At 43.3% G+C, this 17,982-nt stretch overlaps 1 protein-coding gene across 1 annotated transcript in view; it reads right to left on the reverse strand.

Moving 5' to 3' along the window:
• Positions 1-453: 453 nt before the first annotated feature.
• The window catches only part of kcnh3 (potassium voltage-gated channel, subfamily H (eag-related), member 3), a 172,207-nt gene continuing 154,678 nt past the window's right edge, over positions 454-17,982 (reverse strand). Inside the window, exons 11-15 of the mRNA XM_078262637.1 lie at positions 8,096-8,310; positions 3,413-3,669; positions 2,920-3,020; positions 2,742-2,794; positions 454-1,992 (exon numbers count right to left, since the gene is read on the reverse strand). Coding sequence (XP_078118763.1) covers positions 1,018-1,992; positions 2,742-2,794; positions 2,920-3,020; positions 3,413-3,669; positions 8,096-8,310 — 1,601 coding nt within the window. The 3' untranslated portion in view covers positions 454-1,017. The remainder of the gene's footprint in view (positions 1,993-2,741; positions 2,795-2,919; positions 3,021-3,412; positions 3,670-8,095; positions 8,311-17,982) is intronic.

A 17,982-nucleotide genomic window follows, 5' to 3' on the forward strand; every position in this document is an offset into this window, starting at 1 on the left:
GGTAAAGACATGTTTCCCCGCTGAGATATGTGTATACCTGCCCCTTTTTTTTTTTTTTTTTTAGACCATACTGGATCTAAAAAGCAACATTGTATAATCCGTTAGCGGCTCCAGAGATCACTGGAACCGGTTAAAAAGATGTGCTGTGGTCCTGTGTGTCCCAGAATCTGCGGGGGTCGACTGATGCTACTGAATTGTTGATACCCTAAGACAATTTGTGCTGTTGTAGTTCTGTGGTTGATCAGTGTTGAAAGGTTCTCCTTCGCACTGATTTGCTGACAGCTGGCATTATGTCTCCGCCTCCCAGGCATGTTTCTGTCTGACCAATCACTTTCCTGTGTGAAATGGACCAGCGGTCTGTTTCCCATTGGTTCTCATTCCATCATCCAGCCGTCACTTTCCCTGATCTGATTTCAGTTCCCCTTTTTCCATCTCTTTCATTCCCTGCTACTCTTTTTCATTTTGCGCTTTGGCTCAGTTTTAAGGGGAGACACTACAGGCAAAAACACAATTTTTCCATTTTGAGTTTTATGGCTATTTTGCTTCTACAAGGGTTAGGGTTAGCCCTAACCCTAGGCTAACCCTAACCCTTTTTTTAGTCTTCTTTCAGAAAAAAATACACATTTAGGTGTTTATTTTACTATACTTTGTCTATTTGTGACCAGGGTTAAAAATTAGCACCATCTTCTAGCCAAATGCTGGTAAAATATGGCTGGTAGATTTGCATCTCTCACCAGCCAAAAAAACAATGGTAATCTATTGAGTGGCTGGTAACATTTGAACTGTATTAGCCATTTGGCTGGTGGACACAAAGTTAATTTTAGACCCTGTTTGCGACTGTAAATTTCTCCTAAATTAAACAAAAATGAACAGTTGAAAATGGCTTATTGGCATATTTAAACATAAAATTTGAGAAAACTTTAAGTCCAATATTGTCCTAATGTAAGTAGTCTTACGGTGATATCTATTAGTATAAATATGTTCCCTGTTCACCTGCAGTGTCTCCCCTTAACCCGTTCATAACGCTGGCTCCTCTTCATCAATGAAGCTGATGTGCTCTGTGGAGGACTTCCCGTCCTCCACCTGTCGTACCCACTCCTGCATCTCCAGCTCCTGGGGATGAGCGACAGGTCTGGCCTCCCCGCGGCGCAGCTGTGAGTTACACCAAAGTGGAGTCTGGGTGTCTCCCTGCCTTTTCCTCGCACTGACAAAGTCCAGAGACAGCGGCAGGGAGACGGCGGGGGATACGAGAGGGACGGAAGGCGGAGGCCTCGGCGCGTGGTCTCCGGGGGAGGATGTGAGCGACGGGGGAGCTGAGCAGTGGAAGAACGGGGGAGGGGGGTTGTCCTGGGAGGGCGGCAGGGGGAGCAGGCCTCTGCTGGAAAAGCTGCCCGGTCGGGACAGGTGGGGGCCTTGGCAGGGGGAAAGGGATGGCGATGGCGATGGCGAGGAGCAGAGAGACATGGAGAAGGAGAGAGAGGGGGAAGGGGTGTGAGAGGCCAGGGGAGGCTGGTCCTGCAGAGAGGGCAAATATATCCCGTTACTGGAGGAAGCGTGGAGGGTTCGGAGGACCGGGGTACCCTCAGGAAGTCCTTCCTCATTGGGGGAAATGTTGGAGAGGCTGGGGCCCTTGATGTTGGCCCCTGGGTGTTTGGATGGGAGCTGTGGCGATGCTGAAGAAGATGAATTAGGCCTTTTTGGTGAATGAGGAGTTGGGAGAAGGCATCGTGGCAAAGCCACGCCGTCTACGTCTCCACTGTCCAACAGGGAATGAGTGCCAGGTCTCTGGAGGGGACATGGGGAGGCGGGGGGTGGCAGCACGAGACAGGCGCCAGTCGAAAGCTGGCTGGCACTGCTAGGGGGCGGGGTGAAGTTTGGAATCATGGTCATCAGGATTGGCTGCGGTGGTGCTTGGAGGAGGGGCTTAAGCAGGCGTGTCATTTCCTGCAGCTCGTGGCTGAGATTGGAGACTTGTTTAGAGAGACTGTTCATCTGTTGGGTGGACAAACACACACACACACACACCAGAGTGAGATGGTAAATTAGGTTGGTTTTGTCTTTGTGATGTTCTTCCTGTGTCTTTTGATGCACTGATCAGGAGTAGCACTCCTAATGTCATTGTATTTAATACAGTGACAATGCAGATTTTCTTATCTATTCTAATGGGATGCCAGGGTTACTGACAAAGTTAATCCTTATTTGTGTAAAACATAATCATAATCTGTTACAGACTGCATCCAAAATGTTCACAGACACAGCACCATTTATTTATTTTGACTATAGAGTGCATGCTGAGATAGAATATTAAGACGGAAACACTCACAGAGCTTGTACCTCTGCTAAGGCAGCATAATCCCTCTAAATCTGATATTTTAATAATATAATTGAATTTAAATGTGGAAACTGATTGTTTGATGGTGCTCATAATTTTGAATACCTAAATCATGTGAAGGAGTATTGGGGCATTGCACATAGATGCAAACTTAAGTGCGAACTGTGGTCTCTACAGGTGAGAAACCATCACATTTTGCCAGTGGAGGAGGAAGTACGATATAAGATATACTTAAAAGTAAAAGAACTCATTCAGCAGAATGAAAAGTGCTTGATAAATGGCCACGTGGTGGAGCTATATAGACAGAAATATGTTTTTTTCTAACTTTCCACCAAATACAAATGGGCCTTTTTCACAGCAGACATTTTTCATGTATTATTATTATCATCATCATCAGGTCAGCACTCACCTCCTCAGTCAGTTTAGACACACTCTGCTTGATCTCAGAGTGCTCTCGCATCCCTAAACACACAACACAAACAAACATGCAAAAAATGAATCATCCAGAAAAAAAAATATGCTTCTGACAGAGAAAATACAAAGTGTGTGTGTGTGTGTGTGTGTGTGTGTGTGTGTGTGTGTGAGACCTTGGTTAGAAGAGGGTGGTGCTGCAGGTGACATGCTGGGACTGAACTCAAACTTCTGCGATGTGGTGGAGTTGCTCTCCGTTTCAATCCCGTCCACGAATCTATGCAGAGAAAAACAGGATCAACAGTAAGAGAAGACGCACAGAAGAGGAATGTAAATCAGCTGAAAGAGCACTCATTACTGTGTGCGCGTGCGCGTGTGCGCACGCACAGTGTTTTTCATTCACACAAAACCTCACTCAGCAGCTTTCTGTTCACATACCACTAAGCAGCAGAGCAGACAGGGTGTCATTAATCTCTGTGCACACATGGACAACTTCACTTCCAATGTACACACATCGTCTTCCAGTATAAGTATCAAACAGGTTACCATGGCAGCCAGACATCCATGCTGCAGCTACTTCAGATTTTCAGTGGTGTGTGTGTGTGTGTGTGTGTGTGTGTGTGTGTGTGTGTGTGTGTGTGTGTGTGTGTGTGTGTGTGTGTGTGAGACCTGGGGCTGAGTTCCGGCTGCACGTTGCTGAAGCTGACCACCGGTATCTGCAGGGTTGTGGGGCGAGAGTGGTCGGAGGGAGCGCGGAACGGCCTCGGGGGCAGGAGAGGGGAGCGCAGGGGCGAGCTGAGCCCCCTGCTGAGACGCAGCGGCGAGCGAGTAGCACGGGACACCGAGTTCTGCTCCTCGTCGCCCTCCTCATCCTCACGGATCGACGGCAGCTTCTTCACCAGGCCGCCGTTACTCTCCCAGTCCACCTGAGAGGAAGAGAGAATGGAAGTTTGAATACAGACACACTGAAACAATATGATCCATCACACCTGCTGTGATTGACAGCAACAGAGAGGTTTTTTTTTTTTTTTTTTTTTTACATAACAGAGCGTAGTGACATGATTGTACCAGCGGGCGGCAGGCAAACACAAGAGTTTCTACTTCTGGGCGTTGAATGTTTGATGTACTGTACTCACACCACTTCAGATCAACATAGTCCCTCTCCTAACAAGGAACATTTAAGGAGACAGAAGTTTCAAAACAACAGTGTTCACATGAATAGACTGCCACTGGGTTATTGTCTGATCATGTTACCTTTGCTCTATAGCTTTTGTATGTAAATAATTCTGAATATATTGCTCTTTGTTATCTTGTAAAATGATTTTGCAGCACCTTTTCCCTTTTATTATTAGCATTGTTATTATTACTACCAATTTAGTTTTTTGTTTGTTAGTCTTATTTTTTATTATTATTATTTTTATAAAAAGCCTCCTGTGGACAGATGTTGCAAATTACATTCGTGCTAAAACACTCAAGCTATGCATCTGGTTTGTCCAATGTAACTGTGATGTGTGTGTGTGTGTGTGTGTGTGTGTGTGTGTGTGTGTGTGTGTGTGTGTGTGTGTGTGTCCATGTCAAATAACATATAATCTAATCTAAAAGCACATTTTACGGTGCTGCAATCTTATCCAGACCGTAAATAAATGAGAGAAAAGTGGGCCCACATGCTGACTTTACAAGTCACTTTACTCATAAAAGGACTTCCGGAGTCTGAGCCATGTTCCAAACTTTCCCTGTCACCCTCGAGGGATTATGTCAGATGGGGGAATAACGGAGAGAAATGGAGGAGCGACTAGTAAAACTTTATATTCCAATTATTTCTAATTTTTGCTTTGAGAGAATATTGTTTTGCCTCCGTCTTTGCCAGACTGCAAAAAAAAAAAAAGAAGCCTGCCATGCTACATTTAATACAGACTGCTGCATCTGACTTTTCCTCATCACTTTCCTCTGAGCGCGCACACACACACACACACACACACACACACACACACACACACACACACACACACACACACACACACACACACACACACGTCCCTGTTTTCCATCAGCTATGTTCCTGCTTATGAATTGAATAACTTAGGCTGTCTTCAGTGTCGATGCTGAGTCGCTGAAACAGCCAGAAATGGCTAGCTAAACAAAACAGGACTCTCTCTGTCTGATTGAATGAGAAGATGTCAAAAGTTCAGCACAAGATGCAGAAAACTACTTTTTAATTCTTACGTTTTTTTGATCATAACAGATGTGGCTGGATGTGGTCGCTATGAGTGAGTTGGTGAGACTTAAAATGTCCCAAAACGTCTTATACTGCTTGTAGCATTTTAGATTTTAGATATCCTGACTAGCAACCAAAACAAAGTGCAATCGTGTTTGATTATTTTAAATGATTTCCTTTAATTCATTCATTCATTCATTCATGTAACTATTCAGGTGTGTTTTTGTATTATTCTGTAATAGAATGATCTCTCTATAATGCTCTTTCACACTACCAGGATTATAATGAGTAATAAGGAACTGTGTGTGTGTACTCTGTGTGTAGGAGCACAGCGAAGTCATTAAATCCCCCACATTCCCAGAAACCTGGGATCCTCAATGGTATAGCTTATTAAATACAACAATAAAAAAACTTTTACTGCATGTGCATTGTGTCTAAAAAATCAATTACATTGGGTCTGACTTAGTCTCGCATTGTCAGACCCTCCTCCACAGCGCTGCGGAGGAGGGTCTGGCTAGTCCACACAGCATTCCTGGGATGGGAGGAAAACGTGCTCTGGTTCTATGGATGTGGATATAGACTAGGTCTGACTTGACCTACACATTCAAACAAATGAAAAACAGCCTTAGGGATTACAGTGTGAATTTCTATCATGACTCGTGCCTGAACATAGCATGGCTGCTGCCGTTGAGTAATGCATATATTTCATATCTCATCATGCAAACAAGCCAACGCCCCTCTACTTTTCCCCGTGCTCTCTCCCTCTCCCTCCGCCCCTGTCTGCTCAGCATACTCTCTTTTTTTCCCTCCTCGTCCCCCTCTGCCCTCCTCTCAGCCAACCCCCTTCTTTACACCCCCACCCCCTCCTCCCTCCTGTAGCACCGTAATGTATTTTTAGCTCTCTTGGTCTAATCTTAGCTCCTAGCTCTGAAACCAGGGAGCGCTCTGCGATGAGGAGGCGTAATAAGTGTGCACTTGCCACATGCTGGCTTGTGCTTGCTCGTCTGTGTGTGAGTGTGTGGGTGCACTCAAGTTTGCAATCGCATCATGTATGTGTGATCGAGTCATGCACTTTTCATGTCTGACTGCAGACGCGCATGTGAGTGGTTGTATGTAAACTGTGTGTATGTATGTGTGTGCTTACAAGGACAAGAATGAACAAAATGCTTTTTGTGTGAGTGTGTTTGTACAGTATGTGCAGGTGCAGGCACTATGTTGTTCTCCCTATCATGTTTCTGGTGCAGAGATCGAACAGCACAGGAACATGGGGTACCAAAACATGCTGTCATATCTTTCTATTTCTTTAGCACAGCTCAGAACACCCAGCCGACTAGTTGCTCTTCAACATCAAGTTGTTTGGCCCAAGGCTCCGAGGTCATAACAGTCAATCTGCAGCCTGTGAATCAGCAGGGAGGGACACTGAAAGTACAACCATCACTTATAGGATGGATCTTTTGCTTTCTCATTTATTTTTTTTCCTGACAAAAACTGTAGTTATCTTCCTTGCTTAGTAAACCCTTTTCTACATTTGGTACCCTGATTTTTCAATTCGTACTTCCTTCCTTCTTCTTTATCTTCTTTTCTTCATCTATCATTTTTTTTTCATCAAGTCTGCACCGGCCAACGTTTCTTTTCTGTTGCCTCTTGAAACATCTGCAGGATTTCCCCCCTCTTTTCCAGCAGTCTTTTCTTACATACATATGCAAACACAGTCTCCTGGGCTGCTGGTACCAGAAGGGTTCTGCATACATAACCAGGATGGACATCTGCAGTCCCAGACCAAAGATATGGGCAGCAGCCTGTGCATCTGAAATCGTGCATTCTTTTAGATACTGCGGCAGACACACACTGATAGGTTTGCACCCAACGCACACTCTGCAGTAAGTGTGCTGTGTGCCCAGGAGAAACGCACAGCACTGCAGTGGAAAAGGGAGGAACTGAGCGAGAGCAGAAGATAAAATGAGCCAAAGTTCCCCCCTCCCCTTCATCTCTCCTCCTCCCCCTCTCTCCTCGGCTGGCTGGGCTATTTTTATTGAGCAGGATCCAATCTTAGCAGCAGCTGCGGGGAACACAGCCAGTCAGGGACAGCCCATGCTCCCCCCTGCACTATTTTTAGCAACAGGACAGCTTCAAACAGCAGCACTGAGCTATTCTCGTCCCTGTGTTTTGCTCTATCTGCTGCTGCTGCTGCTGCACCAGCCAGAGGCACAGGCTGGGTGTTTATGTTTGGATAGGAGTAGTCCAAGGCTCGGCTTCCCAAATTGTGATGTGAGCACAGATCTGTGTGTGTATTTTACAGTAGTGGAGGAGAGGTCATGCATAGTTTTTATCCATGAGACTTCTCTTAAGGGGTCTCTCAGGCCTCAGGCACATTAGCACAATAGAAAATGTCTTTCTTCATTTTCATTTTCAAGGCTGCACATGCCAATAGTTTGACTCATCTAATGTGTTGTATACGGCAACGTATTTCTGCTAACATGACTCAGAAATATTCAATCAGTTTCTTGTATAAATGATAAACTTTTCTCGTTTTTACTTTTCACTTTATAACATATTATAATATTGTTATATTATCATGTTCTTATGACCTATTTTCTCATACAAAATACCATATTATTCCATTTTTACAAGAAACCCTGTTGGTAATTTATCAAAATATCACGTTATCTTGTTATAGCAACAAAGCCTTTTATTGACATTTCACAAAACCAACGTATGTTGTTCAAATATTTTATTTCTGCCCGTAAAAGGTGCAGTAAAGTGAGCAAAGATCGTTGATATTTGAACTGCCAAACAAATACAACCCCCCCTTCAGAAGCTCCGCCTCCCAGATTTACAGACAGATAACTACTGGCCGCCGGCACATTCACATACTGCCCCCCCCTACCATCAACTGACGCCGCCTGTTGCTGATTGGCTGGAATAGTGTGTTTGTGGTTCGTGTGACCGTGAGGAGATATTCACTGAATTTGACAAAAGTGTATTGGATTAAAATCACTTACTATACCATTAAGGGACACTTTGAGGCAAGAGGAACATAAAACAGAACATAAAAAGAAAAATCCAATCGGAACAATCCAATCACAACTCTTAAACCTGTGGTATTACTCTCCATCCTTCAGCACTGTGTGACTCACATCAGCCCCGTGGCCCTCTCGCAGGTTGTACGTGAGGTCGTGCTGTATCTCGCTGATGAACTTCTGGGCGTACTCGGGGTAGAGGCGGAGCACCTCGCGGAGGCCCTTGAGGCTGATGTACTGCAGGTCGCAGTAGGTCAGGGCCTTGACGTTGGCGTTGGTCTTGATCACCTGCTCCTTCGTCAGCGAGTCCGAGCCAATCAGATCTCCTTTACCTGCGCATGCAGAAAGACACGCATACACATTTATGTCTTTGAAGCAGGTTAAAGGAGACAGAGTATATTTTCATTAGCTGTCTCCCCCCTGAGGGAATCAGAGAGGGAAAGTAAATGAAACACGCAGACGGTCTGAGCTGCAGATCATCAAAGACAGAAGACCAAAGGAATGAACCTGCAAATTCATTTCAACAAAGCAGTGGGAGAATGTATTGGATTTTTGTGATTCATTTTAAACACAACACACAAAACATACAACGTCAGACAACGTATAGACAATAAACTATAGAATTCATCAAGCGAGTACAAGGGAGTATTAGTATTAGCTTGCTTTACGTCAAAGTTGGCCTGTTGCATGTTATGTTTGGTGACTAAGAAGTGCACTATTTCTTTTGGGGTTATTTTTTGAAAACCCGGACGAGCTTTTTGTGCAGCAACAACTAAACCACTGGGAAAAGCCAGGGTGTTATTGAAACAGTATGTGACTATACAATACAATACAATATATATATATATATATATATATATATATATATATATATATATATATATGCGCAGTATTTTCATTGAGATAATTAAATGAACACAGCATGATGTCGAAAAGAAAAAGTAGATGTATTATAGTTACTGGGCGACATTCATTTGTGAGGCTTTTGACAGCCCCCTGTGGTATTAGGGGGAAAAAAGGGAAAAAGTTGAACAAAGACTGCTTCGAGTCTGCACAGCAACACAGCTGAGAACAGAAGAGCGAGTTCAAAGGAAGAGAGGGCTGGAGAAGAATAAGCAGGAACAGGGAACATAGGCAAGATGGAGGGAGCCAGGGCAGGGTAGGGTAGGGAAGGGTAGGGTAGGGTAGAGGCGAGCAGGGACCTAAAATGGGTGATGGAGTGTGGAGGAAGACTGCAAAGAGGGAGGGTGAGCAAATGACGGAAACTAGGGAAAGAAAGGGGACATTAACGGGGCACAGTGTGGACGTGGCTGCAGACTGGCTATGGGTTGATTGAGGAGAAATACTGTAGATGGGAGGGGTGAGAAAGCGAGAGGGAAGGTGAGAGGTAGGGTGAGCCTGAGCATGGAGCATGCCGTGCGAGCAACAAATGCAGCTATTGAACCTTTCCTACGAACCTCCACCTCCTTCTATCGCTGTCTAGTCTATACCGACGACGTTTCATTTCTGGGATTGTTCAGGTGCCGCCAAAAATACCGCCGGATGTCCCTAATTTCGGCCGGATGTCCGTTACCTTCCTCTTTCTTTGTGTTGGTGTTCTAACCTCCGGTGGATTTCTGAGGACTATGGTTAACTGCTCCTCAGATCTCTGCAGGGTAAATCCAGACAGCTAGCTAGACTATCTGTCCAATCTGAGTTCTCTGTAGCACAACTACCAAAACAAGTTCCTTCCCGAGGCTATTTTGCAGCGGCACTGTTGCTCCATCTAGAGCTTAGCACCGCCCAAGACGATTGTGATGGGTTTAAAGAAATGCCAATAAACCAGAGCACATTTTTTTTCCTCCAGGAATGCTGTGTGGACTAGCCAGACCTTCCTCTGCAGCGCTGTGGAGGAAGGTCTGGCAATGCGAGAACAGTTGTCTGCAATAGGGCTGCACAATATGTCGTTTTTTTGTTATTGTCATCACGATATCAAGGGGCGCAATAAACATATAGTGAAAGTTTGCGACATATCGCGACAGACACTCAGAGATATTTTGTGTTAGTTGAAAGAAAATATCCGTAGAAAACCACTTTCAAATGTAACTGCCATTCTTCATTTAATGGTGCCTTTTATATTCAATTCAAAGTTAAATGTGTTGTATTTTAGCAGAATACTGAAAGCAGCAGAAAGGCAGAACTGAGTACACTTTAATATCTGTTTATTTATCGCAAGTAATGTTGCTATCGCGATATTCAACAACCATATCGCATATATTTCCTCATATCATGTAGGGGGTCCGTTTCAGGAAAGAGGTTTAACAAACTCCGAGTCTAACCCTGAACTCTGAGTTGATTTATCCTGAGATGGGAACCTCTGAGTTTTCGGTTCCAGAACAGCTGATTTGAGTTGGTTCACTCAGAGCTAAGCGTGTGCACCACCACTATAAAAAGGCAGCATGAATGGAGCCATGACATGGAGCTTGTCATTTCTGGGTTAGCACTCCATTCAGATTGGTCATGGAGTCCGACGGCCCGCCCTCAGACGCAACATGTCAGGTCGGCCAAAATGAAGGCTGACAGCTCCTCGGACGGACGACGGCACGGAACACACCGAACAGACTCGAGTCACTGACCTCGCCAGACTGTCCAACGGACGATTATCGGGTTGGTGTGTCACTGCCTTAAAATGTGCCTGCTACAGACTGAATGAATGAATGAGGAAATGAAAGAGCGCTGTGTCAGAGGGAGGAGACTGAGAGAAACTCGAGGTTAGCTTCACAGGCTCAGTTACCATGGTAACTGACTCTGAGGTTAAGTTACCTCTGCTTTCTGAAACGGACCTCTAGTCTGCACCCTCATTTCTTGATCCCTTCCCCCTCCATCTGTGCTTTTACTTCATCTGGCACGATGGGCTCTTCACACGCTCCGTCTGTCTCTCAATCTTTTCCATGTCACTCACACTTCTGCTCCTCCACGTCTTTTCCCTTCCCACACCACAGTTGAGCTCCAATTGTCTTTTTGTCTCACGGATGATGGGTGGCGTCAGAGCCAAGAGCGACAGCAAGCGCCAGGGCGAGCTTGTATTGCTCATAATCACAGCAAAATGTTAAACTGAGCAGGAGGTGAACACTAGAAAGTGACATTTAAGAGTGTGTATTTGTCTAGTCTTCAATGTGTCTGAGTGCAGGTGAAAAAAACAAGCGCAACTTATGAAAGAAGCTTATTTTATCAATGTAAAACGATTTTGAGTCTTTAGTAAGCACTGCCAGTTTGTTTGTCTGGTATTCATTTGGTCCTTCTAAACTCATACATCACTAGACTTCTTTTTAAAAATGACTTGTCGGGAAGATCTTATATTACTTATATTACAGGCCTAATGGGGGCACCAAAATGAAGTCTCCCTTGACAAACCTGCCCTTCTCATCCAGCGATCCTGACAAATTAGGAAAGCTTGGCCTAGCAGGGGATGTAATGAAATAAAAGGTCAATGAGGAAGAGAGGTTCAGCTCCAAATAAGGTGTGCGGAGTGTGTGTGTGTGCGTGTGTGTGTGCGGTTGATTGAGTGTGTGTTCATGTTTCAGAAATTTGTGCAAAATGTCGTCAGCCGTGACTCTAAATGACTCGCAATGCGTGGTTGTACTTCAATAATTCCTGGAAGTACGCTGTAGACGCAGGTTCTTGGTAAAGGTCATGATGGGCTGAACCATGTGAAGAGCTTCCTGGGCTGTGCAGGGCTCTGCTATATCCACACGTCAGCATTAATAATCATGGTGCTTTAATAATGTACAATCTATTCATTATTTATCCCAGCACTGCACCGCATTCGGCCTATTGACGTGTGTGTTTGTGTGCGTCATGATCAAATATGGGCCAAGGGCTTGGCATTTGAAGATAATTCCACTATATCTCACACACACACACACACACACACACACACACACACACACACACACACACACACACACAGGCCATTGATTCAATACATCTTGACCTTTTGAGAAAACTGATTTTTAAGACATATACATCTGTCGTTGCCACACAGACAAACACACATGAAGTCTGCCGCCCTTTCTCCCTCAGTTCTCCGTCTATCACTTTGTCTATTCACACATTCACACCTCGGGAAAGCTCGCCCTGTTTGCTGGATTAGTGTTGCAAAGGCTTTGAAGCACATCCAGAGGAAATTAGATTTCAGCCTGCGAGACAGCCAACTAAAGAAATGATTCTGAGCTGTTGTCACAGTTGCAACATCCTGTCTGACCACAACACTGAAACATCTTTCAGTGTTGGTTGTCTTTCACTTTTACTGCTAAATGTTGGTTGGTTATGATTTTGTGTGTGTGTGTCTGCAAACCGAACTACCTCAGGAAAAAGTCATAATGTCAAAATGCAGAGAAAAAGCTGCGGCCTCAGATTGAGAATATGCAGCTGTCACGTTAAAGAGCCTAGAAAGGATGGAGCAGAACAAAGGGAAAAAAGTGTCTCTATAATGAGACAATAAATGACATGTAATGTGATACTGGTAGTGGTGATATTGGAGGCTGTGGTAAAAGCAGCCGTGCAGAGCATGACTCTGTGGTTGTTCCTCCCACACGCTGTCTGCAAATCAGTCCTGTTTAATATTAGGCTTCACTAGAACACAGCTCCGCCTTCACATCTCCTGAGACCGATGGGAGTGAGGACATATGATCACACCATTTCACAAATGCCACGCACACGCACAAATGTTTTCCTCACACAGCTACACGCTAATTCCAGAAAACTCAATCTCAGTGTGTGGAAGGCTATGGCAAGCCCTTTGAGCATTTATTCCATATCCTTGATATCAGACGTCAGGTTCCTCCTCTAGTTAACTAGTAAAAGCCAAAAAACGTACTAGTTCACTAGTTGGACTGTTTCTGGATGTTACTAGTTAACTGGTGCGGTCCAAAATCTCTACTAGTTAACTAGTAAAAGCCAAAGTGCGCACTAGTTAACTAGTAAGGTAAAAATAGGCTTTACAGTGCTACTAGTACGCTGCTGTCACTAGTAAGGCTTCTGCTTTAACTAGTTAGACAAATGTTAAACACTAGTTTAAATAAATTGAATTTTTTATTTGAATAAAAGTGACAAGTAAAATATTTTGTTCAACTAGTAATACAAAATATCCAACTAGTACAAACATGTGTCCAACTAGTGTTGACAAATAGCCAACTAGTGGAGGAACCTGACGTCTGATATCAAGGATATGGAATAAATGCTCAAAGGGCTTGTCATAGCGGCTGCATCTCTCTACCCATCTTCTGCGTGCAATGCCACTATTGCCATCCATGCCTCCTGACGAGCTACATGCTCACACTTTAATACACAACTTCACGCTCGTCAAGACACATTCTTAACCAATCCACTGTGTTGAAGGCATGTTAAGCAAACACATTTCAGTTGCTGTCAGTCAGTTCCACTGCTGACACTTTTATCCAAAGAGACTTTCAATACACACACACACACAAACACAGACAATACACACACACACACACACACACACACACACACACACACACACACACACACACACACACACACACACACACACACACCTGTGCCTGTTATCATCTGCTTACGTACAGTATTACAAAGTATTATAAAGGTTTTTTTGTACGTGACACGATCATGCTTAGCCTACTGTTGTGGGTAGTCCCCCCCCCCAAAAATGCCTGCTACGGGACCATAACCTGAGATACAAGGTAATGGAGCCTTTTATACATTGTCATGTTTCTTTAGAAATAAACAATGGACAAATAGAGTCTTTAAACGCTTCAGATGTAAAGTTGTCAAAGTGGCGCCAAAATGAATGGCAGTCAATGGGATGCTAACGGCGGGTGATGGCTTGTTGGAAAAAATGGCTCCATAGGAGGAATGCTTTGTGGATGCTCGCTTACCCCCCGTTGGGTTGTATTACAATGGGAAATAGTATTATGATGTGATCTGCTCGTGCACTTTTACTTCACACACGAGCAGATCAGTTTCTTCTCCTGAAAATCTCTCCTTCCTGCTTAGCAAATCCTCCATCATAACAGCAATGCTCCAAGGTCCAAACGCGCCTGGCTTTTAAAGGGAATGGGAGATGATCTCTGATTGGTTGATTGCATGTTACGCCCAAAACACACCTATGATTAATGAAGACACTAAGTACAACCCTTTTGAACCATGCGCCTGGCGCCCGGACCCTTATTTCCGCCGTTAAAGTGGATTCACGCCCTAAACACACCTGCGCCAGGTGCTTAGATAGTTAAAATAGGGCCCATAATGTAAACACAGCTGTTCTCAGTAGAAAAAAAGTTTCAATCTTTTTCACATTTTCATCACATTTGTTGTAGAAAATAAAGTTTTTAGTCATTTGAGTTTGCTTTAATCCTGCCAGATTCTCCTTTTTTGGTAATAATTTAGTGAATATTTTAAACCATATTTCATGTTGGCATGTGTCTCCTTATGAAAAAAAACATAACTGCAAGCCGCCCACAAAACATCTATCACCCTGAACACAGTACTTATTACAGCTGCTGGCTGCCAGTGAAGACATCTCACAAAAAAATATTTTGAAAGCTTCCAAGTCCTGTGAGTTCAGCTCATATAACAACACTTCTTCATACATTTCACACACAGCTCATTGCTTTCCAGGACATTTTTGGTATATTTTAAAGATGTTTTTTTTTCCGGATGTGCGTGAACCCTGATAGCTGCATTTACTGTTGAACGTAAACTAAAAATAGATCAGTGGTGGAAGAAGTATTCAGATCCTTCAATTAAGTAAAAGTACTGATACCACCACACTGTAAGAATACTCAGTTACAAGTAAAAGTCCTACATTGAAAATGTTACTTAAGTAAAAGTATGTAAGTATCATTAGGAAAATGTATTTAAAAGTATTAAAAGTAAAAGTAGTAGTAGTAGTAAAAGTACTCAATGCAGAAAAATCCTCCCATTTTACAAACTGGAACAGATACAAACAGTTCTGTCAATCAACTAAGTGTTTAACGGTCTAATCATGTCAGCTGGACTTGTAGGCCTGTATATTGTCGGGTAGTTTAATGCATAATAAAACAGCGTATGTTATAAACTACATGTGTTATGTGTGCAAAACTCTTAATGTGTAAAGTAACTAGTAGACTTTATCCGCTGGATTTCACTCATTTAGGCCAGATATCCGTTACCTACCTCTTTCTTTGTGTTGGCGTTCTAACCTCTGGTGGATTAATGAGGACTATGGTTAACTTCCGGCTCTTCCAGGCGAGCTACCCAGGCGCCCTGAAACAACTTTTAAATGTACACACGCGAGACTAAGTAACTAGTATCTAAAGCTGTAACAGATGAATGTAGAGGAGTAAAAAGTACAATATTTCTCTCTGAAATGTAGCGGAGTAGAAGTAGAAAGTGGCATGAAAAGAAAAGACTCAAGTAAAGTACAAGTACCTCAAATGTGTGCTTAAGTGTGCTACTTGAGTAAATGTACTTAGTTACATTCCACCCCTGCACATGAATTGTTCTTGGATAAAATATTGTGTTGTGCTCACACAGGCACATATAGAAACACAAGGTCTACTTACAGGGAAATGTTTGAAACTTTTAGATATCTTCTTGCCTTTAATAGAAGAGTGAGCTTCCTTAGTTGGTGAAAGCACTGGAAATGTTCTAGTGAGTGGACATTTCGCTAAGAATGTTTTTCCTTTATCATTTTCCTCCACATTTCCTCTGATGAAGTATGACTTTCTGTAGATGGCGAGCTTTCTTTTTTTATTCCTAAACTACTTGGTACTTTAGTTGAGCAGTGAAATTGAGGAGCAAATGTGTGTGTGTATGTGATTCTATCAGGGCTGTAGTCAAGTCCACCTTTGTCGAGTCCAAGACCAGGACTAGTCGAGTCCGAGTCCAAAAGAGTTTAGAGTCCAAATCAAGACAGAGTCCAAATGAGAGACAGTCAAAAGAAAGGGCCAAATTAGGTCATATTATTTACTTTAAGTATAACCATTTTACTTAAGTCTCATGGAGCTGAAGTGCAACTTCACATTTTAGAAGAGTCTTTTTTATTCTGGTGTAACAAGAACATTCTGGACTGCCGATGGAAAATGTAACAAAACAAGCAACACAGGTGTCACTAAAAAAAACTCATATGTTCTCATTCTTGAACTTGTTACTTTTCCTGAAGAATCCACAGTACAAAGTGCACGCTGACATTCTGTCTGTGGCCAAAATAAAAATGATTGAGGCCCCCCTCAATCACTAAGGGAGCTGTTAGCCGGGGGGGCGTTCACTTCACACACATTCACACTGACATATTCCAAGTGGGCTAATCCCGACTTTAGCCGAGAGCTTGCTGGCCCTGCTCTAGAGCAGGGTAAGCCCCCCGAGTTTGTGGGGTTATCATCTGAAAACCTGGGGCTAAAAGTTCCCAGTGTGAAACAGTGCTGATTGACAGATTGTCTAGAATTCCCCGTCAACTGCAGAATGCACATGATGCCTGAGGAGCGAATGCACCGAAAGCCTGTTGAGTTTCCCAGCCTTATCTGGTTCTCAAGTATTCATACTATCTGCAACAACAGCGTGAGAGAGAGGACTGCCTTCAAACGGCTTCATTCATTCATTAATTGGTCCCTTTAAGGGTTTGGGTACCGAATTCAATACTTTTTAGGTACCGACCGAATTGACCCTACAGTATTGAGTATCAGAAAAAAATCCTTGTTATTCAATACCCAGTTTCAATGCCTAAGGAGTAAATCACATCAGCGTCAGAGAGCCAATAAGCATGCAGCATGCTTCTACCGAGATCTAATAATGTCTGTGATTGGCTGTCTAACGTTACACGTAGAGACACGCAGGAAAAACTCCACGTTACACAGAGACGGGGCTCACGTAGTAGGAGCTAAAACATAAAAAATAAGATTTGTGCCGTAATGTGTAATGTTGTCATTTTTTTTTTGTTAGAATTGATTTTATAAAATTAGTATTGAAAAAAGTATCATTCAGGAACCGGTGTCAAAGTCACGGTATTTGTTTTTTTAAAGATTATTTTTGGGGGCATTTTTGACAGGACAGATGAAGACTTGAAAGGGGGGGAATGACATACAGCAAAGGGCTGCAGGTCAGAGTTGAACCCGTGCCTGCTGCGTCTAAGATTAAACCTCTACACGTGGGCACCTGCTCTACCAACTGAGCTACCTGGGCGCCCAAAGTTATGGGATTTGTATCGGTACCGGTATTGTAAAAAGTTTGAACGATACCAAGCCCTAGTCTCTATATTCTGCCATATGTGATGTCTGATAGCAAGACCTCCTACATCTGTATTCACACTGGATTGAAGGATCAGTGTATATATCTAACAGGCTCAACACTGAGGGAAGCCTTGACTCTGTGTGTGTATGTGTGTGTGTGTGTGTGTGTGTGTGTGTGTGTGTGTGTGTGTGTGTGTGTGTGTGTGTGTGTGTGTGTGTCGAGCATGGTAAAAGCAGCAGAGCATAAACAACAGCTCTTTATCAGCTCTCCCTCAGGCCCGGCTTTCCCTGATGTTTGAGTGACACGCACGCACCTGTCCTTCCTCCTTTCCTTTGTCTCCCTTGTCAACCCAGGGCTCTCAAGTTTTGAAGACAGGCAAGAGTGACATTCTACCCCCCACCTGTCAGTATATCCTGGAAATATCTTTATGTAAAGGGAAACATAGATTACAATCCAAATATAAAAACATAATGGAATATATTGAAATAAGGCTCTCAGGCATTCTGTATTGCTCTGTATTCTGTATAACTATTTATTCATATCATAGCATCATTTACTCTTCCCTTTTCTTTTGCATCTTTGGTTGAGGAAGTAACCTCCTTAAATGTGCATATGACAATTATTCACCTCAATGATACATTAATTCATTTTAATTCATTAATAAACCCCTGGACTGTAATATTGTTAAGTTTGAGCAAGATTTCTGCTCATGTTCAAAACTTTGTGCACACTCAAAATATATCTGTGTTCTCTGAGATTTGGAGGAGTCGTGATAT

The sequence above is a fragment of the Sander vitreus genome, chromosome 11 (assembly GCF_031162955.1).
Source record: "Sander vitreus isolate 19-12246 chromosome 11, sanVit1, whole genome shotgun sequence".
Taxonomy (NCBI): Eukaryota; Metazoa; Chordata; class Actinopteri; order Perciformes; family Percidae; genus Sander; species Sander vitreus.